At 34.4% G+C, this 25,304-nt stretch overlaps 1 protein-coding gene across 2 annotated transcripts in view; it reads right to left on the minus strand.

The window, feature by feature from the left end:
- The window catches only part of NEK7 (NIMA related kinase 7), a 151,020-nt gene that overhangs the window by 19,909 nt on the left and 105,807 nt on the right, over nt 1-25,304 (minus strand). For both annotated transcript variants that reach the window (XM_087857490.1, XM_045787732.2), the window contains 3 exons: nt 19,143-19,251; nt 18,140-18,247; nt 2,980-3,074 (listed from right to left, as the gene is read on the minus strand). In XM_087857490.1, the coding sequence (XP_087713616.1) occupies nt 2,980-3,074; nt 18,140-18,247; nt 19,143-19,251 (312 nt within the window). The remainder of the gene's footprint in view (nt 1-2,979; nt 3,075-18,139; nt 18,248-19,142; nt 19,252-25,304) is intronic.

Here is a 25,304-nt window from a genome sequence, read left to right on the forward strand (position 1 = left end):
AAACCTGCAAAGTAGCTTGACATGGTTTTACTTAGCTTACATTTTATATGAAACCTACATACACCTATATAAAACCACCTCAGGAATGGCTGTTCCACATGAGAGAAAAGTAAAAACAATATAAATGGCTCTAAACATGTAAAACACTCCATCTGAGAGGAAATTTCTAGAAGAGAAGCTATCAGTAATGACATGTTTTTGTTTTGTTTTGTTTAAAATGCAAGGACATTTTATGACAGAGTATTATAAAGGCCACCTTAAAAAATACACTGTATATATAACTATAGTCTTTCCATGTTTCCAAAAACCCTACATAAATGTACATACATTCATTATCATATGCTAGGAGTTCATTACAGTACTTTTTGTCTCAATACTGCAGAGTGTTAAAAAAAAAAATCTGAATGTCCCCTAAGGAGTTAAAACAGGAATAGTATATTTTCATGCATCTCCTGCTTTGACAGATGAAAAATGTCAACTGTCCTGTTTTTATTTTCAAGCTTTTGCACTATTCATCTGGTTCATTAGTGCATCTCGATGCTGCCCCTGACAGCTGCTCGCCCTCTCCTCCCAGCAGCTGAATTTTTCAGGCTAATTTGATCCTCCACACTGAGACGATCGCTAGAATGATTGACTTGCTCCCTGACCTCCAGGGTCTGACTTTCCTGATTAGTATTCTGGGGGTGTCGGAGGGACGAAAGCCCACTGTCTGTCTTCGGGGCTGGTGGCAGCTCTCTTTTTTTTTGAACTGTAAGCCACCAACCTACAACCCTGTAAGGATGCAATTGCTGCGCTGAACAATAAAGGAAATGTGTAAAACCTACTTTTCCATGTAAAGGTCCGTGTAGCAAAAGCACAGCATCTTGATTTTAATTAGTAAAGTCTACTTTGTTGCATATCAATTAAAACTGTACTGCTAGTTTTTTTTTTTTTTTTTGAGGTTTCAGGAATATTTGAAAGTCTAATTTTCTGAGTTTAAAATACATTTTCAAAAAACCTTCCCACTCCTTCATTGTTAATAGTAAATTCTTAGAGGGATATAATATAAAATGTCCATGAGAGGTTGTGGCCAATTTTTTAAGGCTAAGTTGCTGGGTATTTCTGTTAACATCGTATTGAAACATAACTGGAAGGAGATAGAACATAAAGGTAAATTAAATCTTTAGAAAAATTTTAGTTCTTCCACATGACTAGCATAGAGGAACTGAGAAAATTCACTGAGATGAAAACTAACATTATCATGATAAATACTTTAACTCAAAATCATCCACAACACATAAATTCATGGATGTAAGGGTGTCCAAAGAAATAATTTCTATTTTGGTGGTCATTTTAAACACACATAAAAATGGGACACGGCCTCTCAAAGGCAAATCCAGAATGTGAAGAATTAATTTCAGTTTTGACATAAGAATCCAGTGGCCCTAAAAGAATTTGCAAACTTCTCAAAAAACATTCATTACCTTAATTGAACTTTTTCTTTTTCATTGCTAAATTTCATCTTATTAGTGCAAACCAATTTGCTGTTTACTTTCAAGTGTTTAAAAGGAAAATGCCATTTTGATAATATTAGACTATGGCCTGAGGAACCTAACGTTACTAAATAAATAAAAAATATTTAAAAATGTACAAAGTGACTTTTAAATATTTAGTAATTTAGTATAATCAAATCTCAGCATTGTAGCAAATTAGTAAAAGAATATAATATAGTGAGCATAATCTCTTTTAATCTCCTGGGCATACCTAAACATGTTTTGTCATATCACAAATTCATAATTTTTCATAATAAAAATTATCCTAGGAATGTTATTTAAGAACATTTAAAAATCTGTTCTTTTAAAGTGGTCATTAGTCACTTCACTAGGAAGAACAAAATAATCTCTGGTTCCTTAAATTAAGGAAATATGAATCTGTAAACCATAATGTAATAATTAAAGCTCATGATACACATTAAAAAAATAAGCCTTCTAATGCTCTACTGCCAAGTAATGGTTGGGCAATTAAAATAAATGATCTCATGATATATTTCATTTAAGTCAGGAGGACAGGAAACACAAAATATAGAGTAAGAAATATATTGGTTTCTATCTATCCACTTTAGATTTCTTTTGTATACATTAAAAAACATGAAAATGATTCCATGTATTATTTTCCTTCATTTTATTTTATTAAAATAGTTACTCAGATGTAGACTAAGCTTTAATTAGCAGCTCTGACTTAAAGCTTGTATCACTAGGAGAATTATCATTTCATTAAAAAATAAATTTACGTAAGTCACTAGTCTTGGGTGCTTTTTGATACCATTACTCTATAACATGGACGTAAAATGTGCTTTTATATAATATGCTTTTTTTCTACCCATCCAAATTACTACATTGAAATATTTGTTAGAGGATGTACGTAGATGATTCCATTTTCCTTTTGATAAATTATCACCAGTAGAACAGGAGAGAGAGTATTTCACTAAGCTTTACCAATACAACTGTTATTCATGGAAATGAAATTAAGTGGTAACCTAGAAAAATTATCTATTTACCTACTATCCTTAAAGCTAAATTACTCTATGTAAGAGCAAAAGAAATATTGAAAAAGATATTTACCATGCTTTCATGTTTTTAATCCATTCCATTATACCTCTCCTGCTCTGCATGGATAAGCAAGTTACCTTACAGATATTCAAATGTACATTTTTATAAATAAGATATGCAGGATAACATCATATTAATATTAAAAACATTTTTATAATAAAATTCTCACTAAAAGGAAACAATTTAAAAATATTAGAGGAAGTAAATGTGCAGGAATGCATAGTTACCATTATAAAAGCAGTTACTAAGTCAACGAATTAACCCTTCCTAATTAAAAAGCTAATTCTTAAACACCATCCAGAAAAAAATAAGTGTATACTATAAGGATAGAGGAAATATATTACAGTAATAAAAAATACATCACTATGTGGACTTCATCAACATTACCTACCTCATACAGTAGACAGCCAAGAGACCAGATGTCAGATTTGAAGTTGTATCCATTTTCATGTATTCTCTCTGGAGACATGTAATAAGGTGTACCCACTGCAAAAAACAAACCAAACCAAACAAGAGGAGTATAAAAATGAAGATGCAGCTGAGGTAAGAAATTTTACACACAATACTCTAGATTAAACTATGTCACCAAAATCATTCATTAGAATCAGGAAATTGTTTTTGCCAATACTTAAAACTCTTTAATTTCCTCTGCTCCCTGACCCTTAAGCAGCACATCGACATCCATCCCATATTAAAAAGGGTGTGGTGAGTTAAACTTTTGATGGATTCAGGGAGGATCTTGGGACCTTAACTAAAGGAAAAACAAGGAATTCTAACAAGAAAATTTACTTAAGTGATTCACACTGGCTTCATTTCTTTATTTTGAAAAAATATGGCTTGCATACTCCAAACAATTAAGCACGATCATATAATCATTTACTTAAATATAAACATTAATTTATAACAATTCAGTAGTGTGTATAAATAAATCATGCTCATTAACTTTAATAGAAATAACCCTTAGAACACAGTTGTAGCTCTTAAAATTTTAAGTGATTTCAGTACCCTACTTACTACCATTTTAGAAAGAATACAACAGACTTTTGTACATCAAAGGATCATATAATAACATGTGAAAGGTCACTGACATCTCTGGAAAAATGTCTGAGTTATGCTACTGAGACTTTTTTAAAGACAAAATACTCTAGATAATTTTTATTTTTGTTTCTTTTGAAGTGCTCATACTTGTTTTTCTTTTTTATGGCCATTTTAGAAAAGGCTAACATAATAAATGATAATGTGATAAATTAAAATTTAAAATTTATTAAATATTTAAAAATAGGCAAAGCATGTATGTTATATTTTGAAGGGTAAAAATACTTAAACGACTTTCAAAGGGAATATCTTAAATTTCAAATTTAGATGGCTATTTCACCACCATTAGCCTAAGGCTTTTTGCCAGACAGGGAATCAAAGTTTGAGAACAACATTTTGGAATTTTACCTGCTTGAGGCAAAACCTACCAAAAATATGCTGCTACTCACGGAGAGAAGGGCATCTCCTTTTTCTACTAATTTTCAAGAACTCCCCAGATATTTATTTAGTGTAAGTCTTAATGAGACTGTAACTCCCAGTACTGAACAGGGAACAGGAAGAGTCACACCAACAATCAAAGCATTATCCTCAAAGGCAGGAGTCAGTTTTCCAAAAGAATAACCTAATAGTTGTGTGTGGAAACTATACTGCGCTGAAGGTGAAAACATCGTGAACCGCGTATTCGCAAGAAATCCTATCTATATTGGAATCCATTTTTACTAATATTGGGGATAGTCCTAGTCAGTAATGGACAAAGGGGAAGTATTTATGGAAGTGGAGAAGTGAAGAAAGAACAGGCACACAGGACGATAAAATAAATTTAAACAAAACAGTAACTATTCACACAGGCAATTAGTAAGACAAACCTTAAGAAATAAATTATTTCAGTGTAGCATTTACTTCGAAGACAAGTAAATCTGCCAATCTCTGTCAGGGTCACAAAAGCCAAGAAACTTTCAGAAAGAGCTAGGATTTTAAACAATCTGAACTGTTATCAGGTAACATAAACACAAGCTCTCTAGCTTGGGGAGTTCCCACCACTTTCCCTTGTAGTTTGCACACGCGACACTGATTACTGGAGGCATGTACACCCTTTCTCCATCTAAGGAAGGGTGGTGGGTGCAGCTGCAACAATCAGGGGGCTCTGCACAGGCTCCTGGTTTCAGGACATAAAACAAGTGACTGGCAGTGAGGAATGTGCAGAGAGAGGCTTCACGGAATCCACAGGGGGCGACTGAAAACACTGAGGCTTGAAGGTTCAGTTTACCAAAAGCAAAGGTAATTTTAACCAGTAGCTCTGGGAAACCTGCTGTTACATTAGGGGTTTGATATGAGTGTGAAAGATTGATGATAGGGAAAAAAAAGAACAAATGCTAGCATTTTACAGAGATTAGCCCCAGCATAACACCTTAACTGCAACACAACTGAGCCCACGGACGACCCGCAAGTGAAGGAAGCAGAGGAAAAGAAGGATGAGGGATTCCACTAAGCTGAACTTACATCGTAAAACATTTTAATGCGAAGAAAAGCCTTTTCTAATGAGCTGCTGGAGGTCATGACAAAAGGTGGTATATTGGGTTAACGTGGATACTGTAAATTTAGACACTGATTCTTCTTCATTTTATAAATAACAAACTTCCTTATGCTAAATATGCACATTTTATTTTAATATTTAAATTATATACCTATTGAATATATATTAAAATGTAAATCTGAGGATGCTACTCACCTTTTTGACTGACACATTTCCAAAAGAGTCATTATGTAGGAAGAGGAGAAAGTTTGCATCCTGTGCTACAATTAGTAATTGGATTGATTCATAATTAACTGCTGAGTACAGCCTAAGAGGGAGTTCCCACTTGCTCCCTATTACATGAGCCCTAAAGTGCGCCTCCATTGTGGACAAGGGCTCTTCTACTGACTGACACTGAGCAGAGGGGTTGAGCCCCATCACATTAGCGGACTCATCCTTCCTCTCTACCTAACAGAGAGGTCAAAAAGTTTAAATTGCTCAGGAAAATCTGAAATAAATTTAAATGCAATGATAGGTCTTCCACATTTCAAACTTAATGGATACATAATTATTTCCTAAAAGCCTTTTTTAAAAATCCACGACAGCTGTGTCTATTATTACTACTGTCTCAAGAATGTTGTGACTTCTTTTAACAGCTATACAAGAAAAGGGAGAGTTGTAGAGTGATATGATTAGACATTAAAACGATCACGCAAATTACTATGTACTGAGGGGCATGGAGACAGCAGGTTGCGTAATTTCACTAATCTTTCGAGAATTTATGGCTGTAGCTAAAATGGGAATGTATTGTACTATAGCATATTTATGCCATTTTAACCTTTTGATATGCATGGAAGTGAGTAAGAAATGGATGCTTAACATCATAAAAAAACAGAGAAAGGCTGATAGTAGGGGGAAATTGCTAACAACTGAAAATGTTATCTGGCCATTCTTTAAACTATAGGAAGACAATCATTCAAATAGAAACAAATTTTAATTGCATTAGTTGACTTATTCTAGCTATGAGAAAGGTTTTACACTTTGTATACTCTATTAACAATACATAGATTCTAAAATTTATCCTGAACAAAAAGACTGATTTTCAGAAGTTCTACATTATGTTTAAGAGAGTTAAAAAATTCTGCTAACATGTTATTATGGAATATATGACTAAATTAATTCATATCTTCCCTTTTATCAGAACAAGTCATACGCAGAATTTTTTCAACATTTAGTAGTACAATATCTGCAAAGACTTGATTTGAGAAAAACAATAGCACTACTGAGGCATCTGTTTATATGGTTAGAGTGGGTTGCTGTTTTTTTGTTTCATTTTGTTTGTTTTAAACAAGGAAGGCAGGGCAAAACCGGTCAAAGGTCAGGAACTCTGTTTCACATCTTACCTCATTAACTAGCTAGGACCACTTAACTTCTCTTATTACTCACTTTCCTCACCTCTTAAGATGCAGGGATGAGAAAGAGGAGATAATTTCTGAGATCACTTTGCTCTAAATTCTGCAGCACTCATAAAAACCCTACAAAAATCCATATGGAAAGTGAAATGGAAAAAGTAATATATTCCTTTTTTAAACTATTACATAGGACAGCCGAGCAAAGTGTTTTAGGTCAGAGAGTACAAACAAGCAAATTCAGTTTAGAAATGTTGTTTTTTTTTTTTTTTTCCTCTCTTAGAATTAAAGCAAACTGCAGAAAAGAAGCTTTGAACCTGCCTTGGTGGGAACATTAAAAGGACATGAGTCATCTTATACCTCAGTTTGATTTAAAAAAATATACAGATACACACAACTTCGGGGAATAAGAATTAATTTTCATTCTCTCCTTCATACCCTTAAGTCAGCCCACAAATTATGTTGGCAGACTTAAAAGAGAGAGGCCCAATGTATCTAATTGTAAGGAGTATTATCTAAGGTTAAAACAGAACGGCTGAGCGGTAGACTAGTATTTTTTCTGCAAAAGACAATTCTAGAATAAAATTTGTCATCTTTTAAGTGCACCTGATGACCTTTAAGAGCTTTAATAATGCAGAGGGAGAAAAACCCAGGAAATTGTATTGTTACTGTTACTCTGCTCTAGGCACTGTGTTAAATGCATTACATGTATTCTCTGGCTGAACTTTTAACACATGTTTAAGCAAGGTCCCTACTACCGGGCACACACTGTTCTAGGTGCTGGGGAGAGAGAAGTAAACAGATTAAGTCCTGACCTCATGGGCTCATGTACTAGTGAAATGACTATCATGAAGTAGCTTCAGGAGATGTTACTACTGTTACCTTGTTTTAAAGAGAAGACGCTTTGGGAGTTCAGCTAATTTGCCAAAAATCGCAAAGTGGGTAAACTGTGGACTTGGAATTCAAACCAGGTAGTTCTGTCCCTTGCATTTAAATAGATGGTTATTCCATTAAAACTGACCACTGTGAAATTCTGTATCCTTCCAAATTAAGAAACAGAGAAATCTTCTAAAAGTCAGGATGTACGTAAGAAAAGCCAGGAGTAAGGGTCTGGGTTCAACAGGCTGCATGTGGAAATGATGCTACTTTGAGCTATTCTGATTGTTTTAAATACATACTTGATACGGTGACGGAGAGGTTAAATGTGCACTGTTTAAAATTAGATAATAGCTTCTTCCTAAAGCCATTATTTAAGTCTAGAAAGGACTGAAAGCTAAAAATAAATCAGTGAAAGTAGCCTATAGCACTGACTGAACATATGCTGCCTTTATGGCCCCAGACTACCTTGGATTATGAAGGGGAATAAGCCAAAGAAAGATCCACAGAGAGGTGCTAGGGAAAGGTGTGGGAAAAACCAGTATGTGACCACAGGTGGCACCTGGCACCAAAAATGAAACTGTTTTAATGCCTGGTTCAAGAACACTAATTTCCCAAGTTGAAATCAGAAGCTATATCACACTTGGAAATAGTGTGGGGAACATGAATTGTACACTCAAGAGACTCCAGTGTGAAAATTCTGATATCTGGTTTGAGTGATGGCCATGCATTTACTCTTCTGGTAATATCACAAAATCTGAGAACCATTTGTCTCACTGTGGAAGGTATAGAGGAGTTCAAACTATCTTATAACAACAACAAAACAACAATTTCCCCCCAAGGGGTTTCAAATATTACCTAGCACAAGGATCAGTATTAGAGAGTCCTAGTTAGCTTTTTTTTTCTTTTTAACCTATACCATTTTCAGGATGTACAACAAACACACGTAATAGCTAAATTCACACACGTACATGCAAAACAAAAATTCTCCATCCTTCCTCTTCTGGGGGACATTATGAAAGAAAGCAAAATGGATATTGGAACATTATTGATCTAACTGTTCTCATTTGTTTTTCTCCTTTCCAGCAATCAGACAGGAAACACTTCATTGTGTATAATAAATACAACTCTGATGCAAACAGATTTGCTTAAATAGCAGCTAACTACCCCCAATTACTTATATACACCTTTGGAGTATATAATATGTTTAGATTTTATAGCAGATTAGCTTTTCTAATTAAGTTTTGTTAAAATTACTTGTTATCTCCTATATTCTAGTCCATGAAGGAGTAAGCCACTTAAGAAGCAGGACTGGAGGGGCGCCTGGGTGGCACAGCGGTTAAGCGTCTGCCTTCAGCTCAGGGCGTGATCCCGGCGTTACGGGATCGAGCCCCACATCAGGCTCCTCTGCTATGAGCCTGCTTCTTCCTCTTCCACTCCCCCTGCTTGTGTTCCCTCTCTCGCTGGCTGTCTCTATCTCTGTCGAATAAATAAATAAAATCTTTAAAAAAAAAAAAAAAAAAAAGAAGCAGGACTGGAGGGACACCTGGGTGGCCCAATCAATTAAGCGTCTGCCTTCAGCTCAGGTCATGATCCCAGGGTCCTGAGATTGAGTCCTGCATTGGGCTCCTTGCTCAGCAGGCAGCCTGCTTTTCCCTTTCCCTCTGCCTGTTGCTCCCCCTGCTTGTACTTTGTCTCCCTCTCTCTCTGTCAAATAAATAAAATCTTAAAAAAAAAAAAAAAAAAAAAAGGACTGGAACTGAGGAGAGAAGTCCCTTGAGAATTAAATAAACATTTGTTAAAAAAAAAAAAAACACGAAACAAAACAAAAAAGTGCCAATACACTAACAATAATGATAAAGAGAACTTGTCTGCAAAATTTATATTATGCCAAGTATGGTATATTCTTCCCTAAAAAGCACATGTACATCACAATGCAATAAAACACCTAAAAAGGTCTGTAATAAACATGTGAAGTTTTATGTCAAAATATCTGTCCAAAAAATAAAGTGCTTAGTTTAATGCAAACTTTCATTAAACCTCCGACTTGTAACTTCACCTTACCAAGTCTTTAAAAGAAGATACAACAAACTCTCCATGAAGTCTACTAAAGTAGTGTGGTAAGCAGAATTCTGGTCCCATTAATCTTTGCCCTCCGGTGTCACACCTGTATATGCTATGTTACCTGGCAAAAGTGACTTTGCAGGTAAGATGATGGATTTTAAAACAGATTACCCTAGATTATCAGTGAGAGATGCAAGGGAAAGGGCAGGAGAGATTTGAAGTGTGAGAGGGATTCCACCCACCATCTTTGGCTGTAGAGATGGAAAAGAAGGGTTTAAGCCACTAAATTTATGGTAATTTATTAGGACAGTAATAGAAAACAAATACAAATGTGTTAATGATTCATGCATTGCATGGGAGAGTGGAATATTCAATTCAAGGCGCTGAGAACCAATTATGTATCAAGAACTACACTAGGCAGTGGGGGCTAAAGAAAGAAGCATATACGGTTTGAAAAATGTTTGACCCCTAAGAGTTCACTGGATTATTTTGGGATGGGATGAGTTATGTTTTGGGGAGTTTTTTAGAGGAGGTGTGGAGGGGGGAAGTAGGAGAAGCCAATACATTTACCATAAGAAGAGTGAAAGAATAAATTATGGTCTTTTGTAATTTAAATGAACGCTGGCTTGTTCATTAACTGATATGACTAATCTAGGTAATCACAACTACCTTAATGTCAAATTAGAGATATACAACAGAAAACAGTTCATGTGCTACATGGCACTTAATCTATAGTTGGTATTTGAAGTTTGATAAGTAATAGTTTTTATTATAAATTTTTTAAGTTGACCAAAATAAGGTCCCTGTCACAAATGCGTCCAGCAGGGATTAACTTACTGATCAAGAGAAAAGTCACAAGGGATCAATACTCTGGTAAACCTCACGAATTATTCTGATTTTAAAAGTAATTTCTCTGAAAGAAAAATAATCCTAATCCCAATCCTAACATTAATCTCTGCTCAGAATTTCCTTTCAGATCGACAGCAATTCCCTAAGGCTATCTATGGCTACCTTCTTCATTCACGACTACCACACATGCCCATTGAGAGAGTTAATTATGCTTTAGTTGCAACAGCAACGAATACATCACAAAAATAAAGAAGTAGGGAAAGAACACAAAACAAACAATAGAAAAAATAAATCAGGTAATTTTTGCTTTACCTCATGGCATGGACAATGCTCACATTTATTATTTCTGGTTCTCCTCTTCCTTAACACAGGGAAGAATTACGCTACCCCACTCCCTTGAGATAGGTAAGGCCTGACACTTGTGTTGGACAATAAAACATGAATGGGCATAATCCGTGTTACAAAGAAGTAGAATGGGTTTAATTCAGAGCCAGTGAGTGAGTGACTGGCGTGTTCTCTCACCCTCATGAGATCGCAAAAACTTATGTTGATATGAAGATAACACAAGACTGAAGCTGCCTGAAACGCCACGTCGCCACATGGACGGAGAGAGGGCAGCTACCCTAGAGAGCCATACAGGCCCAAAGTGGGCTCTGGGTGACCAGACAGAATATGCTTTAGTGCCAAGTAACGGAGGTTTTGGTATTGCTCCTTACTGCAGCATAATCTAACCCACACTTACTGGTACACTCAGTTAAATCCATCCTTTCATGTGTAGCCTGTCTCTACGCCCATCCATCATTTAATCAATACTTATTATCTATTATGTGCCCTGCCTTCTTCCAGGTGTTTGGACCACATCAGGAAACCAAAACCACAAAGATCCCTTTCTTCAGGAAGGTTAAATTTTAGCTGGAGGAGAGAGACAAAAAGTACAAAGCATAACAAATACATTTTATAGCATATGGGAAGATAAGAAGTCCTAATGAGAAAAGAAAAGTTATATAAAGTAAAGATCAGGAATTCTAGGGATGGTAGAGGAGTGGAGGTCAGGTTCAGTATTAGAGGATCTCAGTTTCCTACTTTATAACAGCCACTCTACCTAGAGAACATTGAGGAACAAGGAGAAAATGTGCCTTAAAACTGCTTGTAAATTATACAATGCTATATACATATTCCTTCTTACTGCTGTTGCTATCTCATAGCAGTAGAGGATTCCTCTGGGTCATTATTATAAGAAATAAGGGTAGTATGAGGATTTTACTAAAAATCATATATTTGGAATACATAAAAATTATTCTGTGTATTCTCCTGTATTTGTAAATATTCAAAGGTAAAGATACTTGATCCCTTAGCAAGTTGCCTCTGGGTCAGAACATCTGCTGAACAGAGACTTTAGAGGAAGTTAAGAAGAAGTGTAACAAAAGTATATTCTGTATTTTGTGACGTGAGAAAAATATACCCTGACTGCCATGTTCCTATTTCACAGGTTTTGGTCCAATTGTAGTTTTCAGTTTAGAAGAGCCACTTCCTCAGTAATATTAGCCAAAGTTACCGGTAGACATAATGGCTGTGAAGAAAGACCTCAATATCCAAGAGGGCTATTTCCTGTTTATTTCTTAATCTTGGAGCATCAAGAGCAGTCAAGCCCAGGAGAGAGGGCAAACTCTGCTCTCATATGTGAGTTCCTAGGCAATGTACAGAACAGAAGAAGGTAACTGCAGATGGAAATAAAAACAACAAATAAGACAACATTAATAGAGTAGGAGAACATGCCACGAGGTACTGATATGGTGAAAAAATCAGTTTTGTTGGGAGAGTAAGCCAGGAGTAGGAAGCCACAGACCCACTCACTATCTTCTAGCCACAGTCCATTTACCACTCTGTGCCTCAGTTCTTGTGACTCTAGAAGGGGAATAAGCCATACCCACAGTTCCCATATCTCGGGAAGGGTCTTAGGGAACGGAATGACTTACAAATTGTACAGAGCCACCATGCATGTTATTACCCACCCCCAGAAACACAGAAAACACTGTAAATGACGAATTTATGATTGATCAACTGACCTAACAGCCAAGCAGCAAGTCAGGACAATGTCTAAAAGTAGGCAGAAAAGGGGGAATTTGTCTTTAAATAAATGGAACAGCATGAAAATATTGTAGGGGAGCCTGGGTGGCTCAGATGGTTAAGCATCTGCCTTTATTAGAAGCTCAGGTCACGATCTCAGGGTCCTGGGATCAATCCCCGTGTCGGGCTCCCTGCTCAGTGGGGAGTCTGTTCTTCTTCTCCCTCTGTCCACCCCCCCAGCTCATGCTCATGCTCTCTCTCAAAATTAATAAATAAAATCTTTAAAAAAAAAGAAAGAAAAAAAGCATTGTAAACACAGACCAGTGTTTTCCAAATTGCAGGTCATTACAAATTAATGAGTTGTAAAATCAGTTTAGTGGGTTGCAACTAGCATTACTTTCAGGAAAATAAAATAGAGCAGACAACATAGTTGTAATGTTAAAACACCATTACATGAAACTTTTGCTTTAATTATATATGGTTACGTTCCTGTGGGGTCACAATGTTGCTGGGGTCATTGTGAAGAAATTTAAAAGCCACTTACCTAGACTGTCAAGAAGTTTGAGTTAAGGGAGAGAGATGTGTCCTCATTTAAATTTTAAGAAATAGACATATACATACATATATACACATATATGTATATATATCATACATATATGTATGATATATATACATACATATATATATATAACAGATTTTCTAACACCTATAACATTTATAAGGTTGACAATATAAAAAAAATGGTAAGATTCACAGGGTTATATATAATTCTACAATTAGTCTCCCTAGCAACACCCTCCGTCCAAATCAATACGAAAGCACTAAATGAAGATCGGACTTAACATAAATTCATGTACAAAAAGAGGAAGGGGACAAAAACACAGGAACTGTCTAGATCATAGAGTATAGGCAGCAACGAACTTTCTGTTCTATGGGCTAATGAGTTCATACGGTATCTCTGCTCAGCTTTGGGTAGCATATCCTGAGAGACACTCAAAGACAAAGGGGGGCAACAACCGGACACAGAAGAACCTGAAAACAGCAGACTACACTGGGCATGATTATCCTGAAGAAGACAAAAGAGGCTCATGGCTTCAGTCTTCATAGCACGTCATGTTGTTCTCCCACCATAGCCTTGCAGAAGCTCGCCACCGCACTTGGAATGAAATGTGAACTTTTCCCACATCTGGCTAAGACTCTTCCTTCACCCCGCTCCAGCAAACTTTCTACAGACAGAGCTTATCCTGAGTCGGCCTCTTTGTGTAAACTGCTCTTCCATCAGCCCGAGACATTGTTCCCTGTGTAGCTGGTTCTTCTCCATCCTGATCTCAGTTCAAACATCACCACCTCCTCGCAGAGGCCTTATCTGACCATGTCCCTTCTAACATAATTCTCCTCCTAGGCATGCTCTGTCACATGGCTAACAAATAAAAAATACAAAGACATACGATGATTATCTATTCCTTCCCCCCATAAGATCAGATCTATGAAGACGACTGGTCTCGTTGAGGCTTGTTCCTGGTCCCTAGAATAGCACATGCATAAGAAAGGTATTAAAACTGTCTTTTAAATGATTCAATTCAGGTATTTTAACAGAATAATAAACAGTACATGAATTCCTTCTCCTTTTCCCCCTCTTCCTTTTTCTACATCTTCACCACCAACACCAGCGTCATGTCCACCTAATCAACTTAACTGCACATTACGGTGAACGAAAACACCTTTATGTTCATGTATTAGAGATAATTGTCTTATTAGAGATTAGGGCACAACATAGAATAGTTATTATCCACACTTCTATTTTTATAAATTGGAAATTGAAAAGTTAGAAAGTTAATAAATAGCTTGATCAAAGTCCTACAGAACAATGGACATGTAAATCCAAATGTCCTCCATTCTCTCCAAAACATCATGCTATTTCTCATATTCAGAACAAAGCAAGAGGAAAAACACGGCTGGCACATAATGAGGGAGGGCTGTGCAGTCAATGGCAACAATGGAAAGTTACGGAGGACATCAAACTCTACAGGACCCGAACTACTCAGCTAAGGACTTTGCATGATATCCTTTAGGGAACAGGGAACCATCAAGGATTTGGGGGAAAGTGACATAATCAGATGACCTCTTTTAGGAAGATAACTCTGCTGGGAATATATATAGTTGATTTTTTAAAAAACACTAGAAACAAGAGAATATTTTCCTAGTTTAAACATAAAGCCACTATGGATTAAGAGGGAATAGAAAAGAGATAGATTGTGATTCTCTGTATGTGGTGGGAGCAGGGAGGAAGTAGAAGAAAAAGTGAAGGCCTCTGAGATTTTTTTTTTTTTTTCAATTCTGAGGATTTGAACGTGGTTTGAACATCCAGGAACATCAGATTCTGTATTTGTAATTTTTAAGCTTGTTTTCAAGAAATTATCCTATTCCTTGTTGACATACTTTTAATTAAGAAAAATGGTTCTGGAAACACTACAAAATGTGACCACCTGTACAATTTACTTGCTACAGAAAATGTGAGAGAACTATAGATTTTACTGCATGTTGATTTGATCACGAAATGAAATAATACAAATAAGTGATGCAAAATGAATAGACAACTGAAAGATTCAAAGGCTTGCCAATCTTTTAAGGACTGTTAAAAATACAAAAATTTTGGAAGTGTGGGTTCCTATTAATGAATCAAAATAAGTAGAAACAGTATCCTTTATTTCACTTCTGAATAATAATATATATCTTGGAAAAAAGAAAATGTAAGTGTGTAACTGTAACAAGATGTTTTAAAATCCTATTAATTTTTGCCTTTTTGAATTAAACTCCTAAAAACATCTTTACACAGTTGAATGAAATTGGGCTCCAAGATCAACTTCATTTAACGTAAACTGTATGAACTACATATAGATCTCACTTATTTGTAGTTTCATTAAAATTTAGACCTGCTCTAGGGATAAATCATGCCCTAGAGATATTATCCTCAGTAAAATCAGAAAACAAATCAACACAGAATAAAATCTATAATTTTATCATATTTTCTACAAGCAAAATTAATTCGTATAGGTGTCACATTTTCAATTGCTTTTTGTAACCAACTCTGAGAAGTAATCTTACCAATTTGCTCTTAAAAATAAAAATACATGACAATAACATATGAGGGCAATAATTTAAAAGTAACAAAAGTCAACAAACTAAGTCTGTGTCAGGATTTATGTCCTTGTTATTTTATATTCTTTATTAGCAGAGAATTTTTCCTGATCCTTCTAAATAGGTTTTTTACTGGGTCCACCTCGCCATGGTAGGCCAGATTTCAACCTTTAATTCTTGATGTTCACTACACTTTGCTTACTGAACGTTAGTTTCAGACATCAAAATCTACTTTGCAGAGAAGACAAGCAGGAAAAAAAGAAATTTTCTTATTTTAAGAATATTTTTTTCTCGGGGCGCCTGGGTGGCTCAGATGGTTAAGCATCTGCCTTCAGCCCAGGTCATGATCCCAGGGTCCTGGGATCGAGCCCCACATCTGGCTCCTGGCTCAGCAGGGAGTCTGCTTCTCCCTCTCCCCCTGTCTCTCCCCCTGTCATGCTATCTCTCTGTCTCAAATGAATAAATAAAATCTTTAAAAAAAATAATAATATTTTTTTCTCAAAATAATATGGGAAAAAATACTTGCGAAAGAAATTCTTTTTCTACCGATTCATTCATCAAAGAAAGTGTCTCGTTGCTACTTCCTCACTGGCTATACTACAGGTAGTATCTTAGAATGTTTTGTAATTATGTGTATCCCCCTTTATTTTATGTACATACACATATACTTACATATATACATAAAACTACATAACCCTACATAAACTGATTTAGATAAAACCTTATGTTATAGAATTTCTTAATGAATTTACTCTCTGTATCACGTAATTTGGACTAACGCATCACCTAAACTTGAAGATGCATGTTTGTCAACCCTGTTTAGAACTTTCATACGAGGCAGTGGCAGGCAAGCTAAAGAAGTCCATTTGCAAAACTGTTAAGATCTTAGTTTCATTTGCTGGATCCTTAGAGTCAGGTGACTACAGTATGCTCAGAGTGACAGTCTGCAAAGCAGCATTTAAAAAATACACATGTGTGCATGAGCATGGGTATGTGCAAGTGTGTGTGTGTGTGTGTGTGTGCGCGCGCGCGCACGCGTGTGTGTCTGTAAGTGTAACTTAGCATTTCTAGGTAAACAAGTGACAGAATGCTGTTAAGACATTCAGGTGAGTAACAAAGTGAAAACATGTTACTTTTACTGTGAGACATGACACTGACATAATAGTCTACATTTTCTTCATAGAAATCTTCTATTATCTGCATTGTAAGAGTTGTAATTTCCAAATAAATCTTGTGAAAAGCTACTAAAATTTATGCATTTCTCATAGAATTTCATATCAAATCCTCTTAACTAGAAAAATGTGTAATGCTTCCTAAAAATAAATGTAAAGTGAAAGGGAATAAGACAGTATTACTCGATATTACTCGACATCACTTGAAACTTTATTTTCTTAAAATATTTGACAAAATTAAAACTCTGCGAAAAGGGTAAAGTATTATCTTTCTACCACTCTTTAACCCAGGATCCCATATTTTGTCATTCAGCAAACAGTGTTCGGGTACCTAACTTATGTGTCAGATACTGTTCTAGACATAAAAAAATTAAATGACAGACAGGTTCAAGGCTACACAGAGTCTTACTAACAAAGCTGGAAAAACTTTAAAAAGTCTAGTCGACTAATCCAGATGCTCGTTTCACTGCTGCACTATTTAGTGTAACTCACTTATTCTTCATCAGGCCATTTTAAAGTTTTTTATTTCACATTTAAACACAGTTTTACCAAAAAATTTAATGGTTTTCAATGAAATTATGACACCAAAGATGGGGCACTATTAAATTAAAGTCAACTTATTTTTATCTTAATTCTTATTTTATTCTGGTTGTCACCATTTTATCTAAGTTTTATTTTTACAAGAACAAAATGTGATGTGAAGAGTTTTAAGAGAAGCTCTGTCACTCTCTTCAGGTTATTTGATTAAAAAATTATTTCTTTCTAGTAATTTCCATTGTTTCTAAAGTGGACAACTTTCTTTCCATTGTTAATATAATGTTGTAAAAGCTACATTCAGTTTTATTTTAGATATAAGGGACACTGCTGTATTATTAGTTCTAGAATGTAAACTGTAGATATCTTCTATATAATTTAGGAGAATATTTTCCTCATTAGTTATAGACTGTCTTTAGGTTTTCCCCTCTGCAGTAATCACAACTACACGTATCAGTTTAATAAATCAACATTTACAAATTACTATGGTATTTTTAAATAGGTGAAGTCCTCTTTCAAGATATGGTTTAATCATCATATTATCTCCATATTATCTCAATATTGTTAAATGAAGAATGAAAGGAATGCTCCACGGCAACTGTTAAAACCAAGTTTGTTTATTAGCATTTTTTTTTTAACCAAATGTCTACCTGGGGTCAAATTAACAGAAGTATCCAACTGTCATGTGAATGGACACATTATGTCTAATACAGAGTTACAGGGATCTACTCAGGGTCTGATGATTTTAAAAATAGTCGTATTTAGAATGTAAGAGCTGGCATATAATTAGTACATCCCTTATGTTGTTTTTCACCACACACACACACACACACACACACACACACACACATGCACGCACATGATAACTGAATGAAATTATACTGTGTCTCTTACCTAAAGAATGTGCAGCTGTGGTTTTGGAGCTGAAAAACCGACCAAGCCCAAGATCTCCAAGTTTGACCACTCCAGTGGCTGTAATGAACACATTAGCGGGTTTTATATCTGTGAACAGATGAAGGAATCAGGTGAAAGATGATGTCAGCTTAGGTATTTTCAAGGGATTAAAATACTTTTCATGGCAGAATTTAAAATCTATCTTAAAAATGAAAGAAAGTCAGTTTGAATTTTGACCCAATTGCTTTATTTTGAATAATTTTGATATATCTTCATTATTTCTGAGTTCTCAGTCCCCTAACAGAGAAATAATCATCAATGCAGCATGATGGAAACTGCTACTAATTTTCATTTAAAATTCATTTTCAAATAAACTTTTGTGGAATTCAAAGCACAAAATAAATTTATGTCTGTTTTATATCAATATTAAATATCTTATTAAACATTGATATATTGATACATTACATAAAATATAAAATCATAACTCTATTATGAACATAATTATTTATTTAGATGATCTCAGAAATCATAATTGCTTAAATAAACCGTATTCAAATTTTTCACACCCCAAAATCAGAGGATCAATTCCTAAGTGAGGTCATCTTTACATGCCCTGCCCAACTATTTGACCGACAATCAAGAATATATTAAGAGCTAATGTTAAAAATTAAGAAACGAAGTAGCCCTAATATACACTGTTCCTTTGAAAGAGGAATCTTCCTTATGCATAGTCAACTGCTTTCCTGCATCTTTTCTTAAGTTACCAACATAATCAGTAAGATGCTCAGAAGAGGCAAGCCGAATGATAACTAATTCTCATTCTTATTTAAAACAAGTAGGGCTTTACTTAAAGGTTTTTCATCCTAGTAAATGCTAATTTGGAAATAAATTAGCAGAGAAAGCATGATACTATGCCATGACTAGAAGGTTTTTATTCTTAAATTGCCTAATAACTTGCACCATTTTAAACAACATTAGAAAGTATTTGTGATTTTTATCCTACCTCTATGCATGACTCGTCGAGAATGCATGTGTTCCAACGCACTGCAGAGTTGAACAAAGTACTTCCAAACAGTCCTTTCAGGAATTAGCCTCTTTTGTTTCTTAAAATGCTTTTTAAAAAATTAAAAATTAGAATTATTAGGAATTAAAATATCTTAAGACTAGATTCTGACATGCAAAATGCCTTAAGTCAGAAAAACACTTTTATCTATCTATCGCCAACTAAAAAGCGTACGATTTCCCACAGCGAGATGATTCCAAGAATTTTACCTGACATATTAGCTTAAATTTCTCACTATTATTTCTCAAGTTAGCACAGGCCATTTAATGCTACATCTCTGTGATGTCCAATATTTCAAAAAATTAGCATCTATGTAAAATAATTTCCTATCCTAAAAGGATGATGTCAAATTTCATTTTACGAAAACCGAGAATAAAATAGTCTGGAAACCTGAAGGTAATTATGGTCGTTAAAAGACAATTCTTCTCCTGACAGAAGGTTTCACTATAGAATTCCTTTTAAATATTGAACCACCTTGGTGATTTGAAATATCAGTTAATTTATTAAAAATTAAAGAGATTTATGTAAAAAGTTTTCATGAATATTTCTATTGCACATTAGAAGTCAAACCTGTACTTTGGGTGGGTGAAACCAAACTTCATGGAAGAAAAGCATTATAGAAAGGTCCAAGCAAAAAGCCGAGCACCAACAAACTAGCTGGGAAAGAGTGGCCATCGTGCATAAGAAAGCAATCACAAAAAGAACTGCAAAAACAGAGGTAATATATTTATGCCCATTTTCCTATATTAAATTTGCTAGAAGAATATACTTCCTTCAAGAACAAAGTTCTTAGTTTCCTAAAATTCATTAAGATTTATTATATAAAAATTATTTGTCTAAAACAAAAATGCAACCGGTTTCCTATTTAACAATATTTATAAATGACCAACATGAAATACTACATTTAAACAGGTTTTTGTGGCATTTTCTGATAATTTTAACTTTTTACATATACAAATAGTTATTAACAGATATCAACATTTAAATATCTACTATAGTGAATTTTATCTGGAAATGTTTTTGGAAATTCAACTGATTTGATTTGTTACTGAAAATGGAGAAACTATAATTCGGGTAACTCCAAAACAAGTTTCTCTGTCAATTTTTTATCCCTGTGACCATCTGAGGGCAGGCTGAAAGGAAAAACAACGCAGGGAAATCTGCTGATATCCCTATTTCATACTTAGCAAAAGATTATATCTACTGTCACATATGTACTCAAATACCAAAAGGATAAACGTTTAAGGAAAAAGCCAATAACTTTAGGTTAACATTTCTTATAACACATACTATGGAAATGAACTTAGTAATTTCAATGGCTATTAACATCAGTAGCAAAAAGCAAATAACAATTAGATGACCAGGTAATTAAAAAGCAAATCAGGGTATTATTAAAATGCTGAAAACCTCCTATATCATGTTTCAATATTAAGTATTTTTAATTGCAGACTATGTCAACATCACTTTTCATTCTAAGGGGGCCATGCTGCAAAATCAGTTCGATAGATATAATTTTCTTTCAGATTTGGAATGAGTCCAAATAAAGCCTGTCTATGTGCTCTCCCTGATGCTGGATTAGCATATCAGAAGACTGTTTGATGTCAACAGGAATATGGGGACCAGGTTTCTTTTCATTCAAAAATAAATATACTGCATCATGTAAGCATCAGACCATGAAAGAAAAATTTTATGCTTTTATAGATTCTGAAATCATAATTATGATTAATTTGGCAGCTTACTTTTAAGGTCTCATTATTTAAAAAATAAATCATATATATGGGAAAAAACAGAATGAAAAAATGGCCCTCAAAATGCACATTAGGGACAATGTTATCAGACCAAGACAGTCTGATCATTTTCATGTTTTTATATTCTTTGAGCCTGTCTCTTTGAACAACAAATTAAAGATGAAGACAATAAATTGACATCAATATAATGCTACCTAGACAGAATGACCTGGCAAAAACATAAGTGTCCAAATTAATAACAGGTTTCTGAAGAATAATTTTATGAACTTGATTTGATCATAAAAGAAATCAGGGGCAGTTTCATCATGTCATTGGTATCTCACAATATGTTTTATCTGTTTCACCACATGCAGTTTTCTACCACTTCTTAAGTGTAGGGTTTTTTTGGGTTTTGATTTTTTTGTTTTTACAAAACCAATACTTATGATGAGAAAAGCATGTCTGTTCTGATGGTGGCACTGTTGGCCATCTCTTAAAGAGAGGATGAACAAAAAAAAAGGCAATGAAAATCTGAATTCTTTTTACTACTGGTAAAATTTATATTACCATTACAGGACAGAAACTTTCATAATGCTAAAGTATTAAAAAAAAAGGATCTTCTCTTGAGATGTGTTCTAATATACACATATCTGTTAATTTTTTAGTCAAATAGCATTACTGTTGAAAAATCCTGCTCTTCTCTAAAAAAGACAGCTCTATATTACTATTTGGCACTAGATTAAAATCTAATGCCAACATACAGAAATTAAAAATGCACAAATATTTGTCATGCGATAAGTTTTTAATAAAGCAAGAAATAATGCAGCCAAATTTTTTAAAGGTCTCAATAAACATTTATGTGAAAAGGAAGATTGTACAATATGGCACTTTACTGTATTTATGTTATGAAACAGAATTTCAAGTTTTTTTTACCTGAAAATAAAATATCTAAAAATTTGTAAAGAGGCAGAAATTGGCACTCAGGTATACCTGATCACTTGGAAACTTCTATTTAGTCTTTTTTTTTAAAAACCAGGCTAGTCTTTTCACTATGCAAAGCTTCAAATTCTGTTTATTCTAAAAACCTATTTACTAACACTGAACATTATTCAAATTCAAAAAACAGATGTATCAAAAAGCTAGTCAACGCACATATAAAACATGAGAATATATTACATCCTCACTTATGTGTAAAGAGATTACCAGCACTTCTCTTAGGTGAGATTCAGCATACCTGGTAAAATATATTCACACTGCCACTTAAGCGATGTATATACATATATGTTAATATAAAAGAGGACAGCTAAGGCAAGTTGCTTCCATTTGAAGATGCTGGAAAATAGTCACACCTTTAAAAAAAAATCATCTAACACCCTTCTCCAAATTAAATACCCAAGACCAAATCCAATTATATAGTGGACAACTGAATATGTAAGGACCATTTTTTGGACTGAACTGGATCACCTGGTTCCTGCACTCTAGACCATCACTCCAAATGGAACATATGCATTACTTATTTCTAAGTTTTGCAATTCTAATGTTCCTACTCAAGAAATTTTGGGAAAAGCTTCAATGATATTACCTATAATAAACTCATCCACGGAGAAAACACAGAAAATTATATTCTTGTTTTACTAAAAAAAAAAATAATCTCCATAGTATATCAAAATATTTAAGTTCACAGTTTGGAATGTTATTCTTTAAAGAAGAAAGTTTCAGACAAAACATCTAGAACAACCAGGGCTGGTTTCATGAGCATGCAAGCTGTGTAGTCATGCAGGGCACTGTATTTAGTTTAATGCCCTGTTGTTGCCATCCTGAAATTCTTAACTATTTTACAATGAAGGACCCACAATTATGTAGCTGCTCCTGGGAACAATATGCACAGAATCTTTTAGAAATGTACTGCTGCAGTTAAAACAAAAACAAAAAGGTATGCAAGGCATTCCTGCAGAAGAGTAGGAAAAAAGATAATTAAATAATGAGAAATAATGAAGTAATAAGAGAACTAGAATTACAAGCACCAGCTCCATCTCTTCCAAGTATCTAACAAGAAGAAGTAAATAATTTATGCTAAATATAAGGATATATTTCCTGCTTAGGAATGTTGTCAGATGTTTAACGTGCCACTAACATAATCTGTTATTATCACCTTTTATAAAGACCTGATTACGAGCCTTGACATAACTGGCTGTGTTACCTTGAGCATGCCACTTAACCTTGGCAGGCCTCAATTTCCTCTCCTATATTGAACAGAGTCTGGAGATGAGCTATAAGGTCCCCAATGCCTCTAAAATAGAATGTATGGTTCTACAATCTCAGGTACAAATAAAACTTAAATAAAGAAATGCCTGCTTGGCACATTTTCACACATAAAAATAATGCTACTTTACTGGTACATCCTATTCTTTAAACCTCCAGTTAATAAAGACAAAGCAAATAATAATAATAATAGTAATACCTCAGAGATCCCCATAGGTCCAGTTAATACTATAAATGATCTTCACATGAGATGACAGGTAGTTAGAGAAACTTGCAATAGGTCAAACATTTACCATCAGAAGGGATGTTATGTTCCCAAACATATCTCTGTAATTATAATGCATTTTCATAAGACTACATTTTTGCAGTGGTTGTTTCAAAGAAATTCAATGCACAGCGACTAGGTGATCGAAAGGAGAGGATGCTTCTGAAAGCCTAAGTGATGGTTCTAAGTGCGATTTGTATTATATATTAATCTTTCTGCAGAAACATCTTTCCTCTGAAGGTATAAGGAAGTCTCAACAGACTAAACCGCACAAATACTTGCTATACATAATTCTGAGAATTACATAAATGGGTAAAATAGTTGTGTCTCCATTAGAATTTTGGTTTGTAATACTAATTTGCAGCATGTGAATATTTTCACTCTTGGCACTCTGAATAAAATTCAGCAATCTGAAGTCACTCTAGAAGGTGTGAAGTGGAATGGGACTGGCAGCCATGAGACCACTGAAAATACTTATCACCGGCATCTGAGTTTATCTACTTTGATAACATATTTCCCATGCAAGCTCCCTTGTCTTTTTCCTTTTGTGTAATGTCGGAAAACCCACTAAGAGTATTCAGCTGTTTCTAGATTATAATTTAATAGAATATCAATATAATCTATTCATTCTCCCATATCAAAATTGTATGGGTTATTAAGGAAGCTGAAATATGTTTCATCTTAGGGTAGAAAGGGTAAAGACTTTTCTCTGAGCAATTAAGCCTTGGGGGGAAAAAAACCCTTGAGTTATGTAACAAACAAGAAAAATAAGCTCCTATAAAGTCACAATGTTTTTCCCCCAAAGAAGTTGCCTTCTGAACATTAGCACATTGATATTGAGGAAACTAAGGACATAAAAAAAATCAATAAAAAATATATGAATGCATCAGAATTACTACAAGGAATAATCCCTGCATTGCTGAAATGTGGATAATTTTTAAGAGAAGCTTCCATGTTAAAAATAATAGAGAAGATACTTGGAAATCTTTAAGCCGTTTTCTTTGCTGCATGTGAGTACTAGAGACAGAAAGAGTGATACACAAAAGCAGAAAGTCAATCTTCAGGAAGACACAAGGTCACAAAGATAAACGGAAACATTTGCCTCTTTAATACATTCTTTCTGGTTCTCTTTTGCCAGGCATTGGTAGGATAGCTGGAAAGATATTTCAATATTCTTAATGGACAAGGGAAACACAGCAGAACAATAATGAGACAGTAAAAGTCTCTTGGTAGAAATCCATTTAGGAAAAAAAGAAAAAAAAAGGCAGGAGTCTGTATCTCTTCTCTACTTAACTATTTATAGCTACCAGTACTGCTGCTTGTGATGTTACATGATTTTTAAAAGGCAGCTTTAGATCAGTATTACCATAAATGTAAAGAGCAAGATGTCCTTTGAAAATGTATCTTCTAATTTTCCCAACTAAATACAGTTCAAAAGTTGTATATCACCTTTTAGTTATGCTCACAGAACTATATAATGGTCATTAGGATACATAATTTTTAATTTATTAAAATCCCTAAGTTCTATATGACTTTACTATGAAGTTACTTCAGTATCAAAGAAAACCCAGGTGATATTTTATCAGCAACACTGCTTTTATACAAATAATTCTGTATAACACACCTACACATACATACCAATATAGACATAAATCTAGATGGATATACAAACACATGGTTGTTCATGCATTATGAGTAGGTAACTATGTACATATACATATGCATATAATATTCAACTCTGTATGGATTTTTTTCAGATAGTGCCATTGATTTGCAACCTTAAACTTCTAAATAATTGTAAGGTCATATATAACATAGACAACAATCTTATACAAAAGACTCAGAGGG

Source organism: Ursus americanus, chromosome 2 (assembly GCF_024610735.1).
Source record: "Ursus americanus isolate L20-20 chromosome 2, mUrsAme1.1.p, whole genome shotgun sequence".
In the NCBI taxonomy this organism is placed as follows: domain Eukaryota; kingdom Metazoa; phylum Chordata; class Mammalia; order Carnivora; family Ursidae; genus Ursus; species Ursus americanus.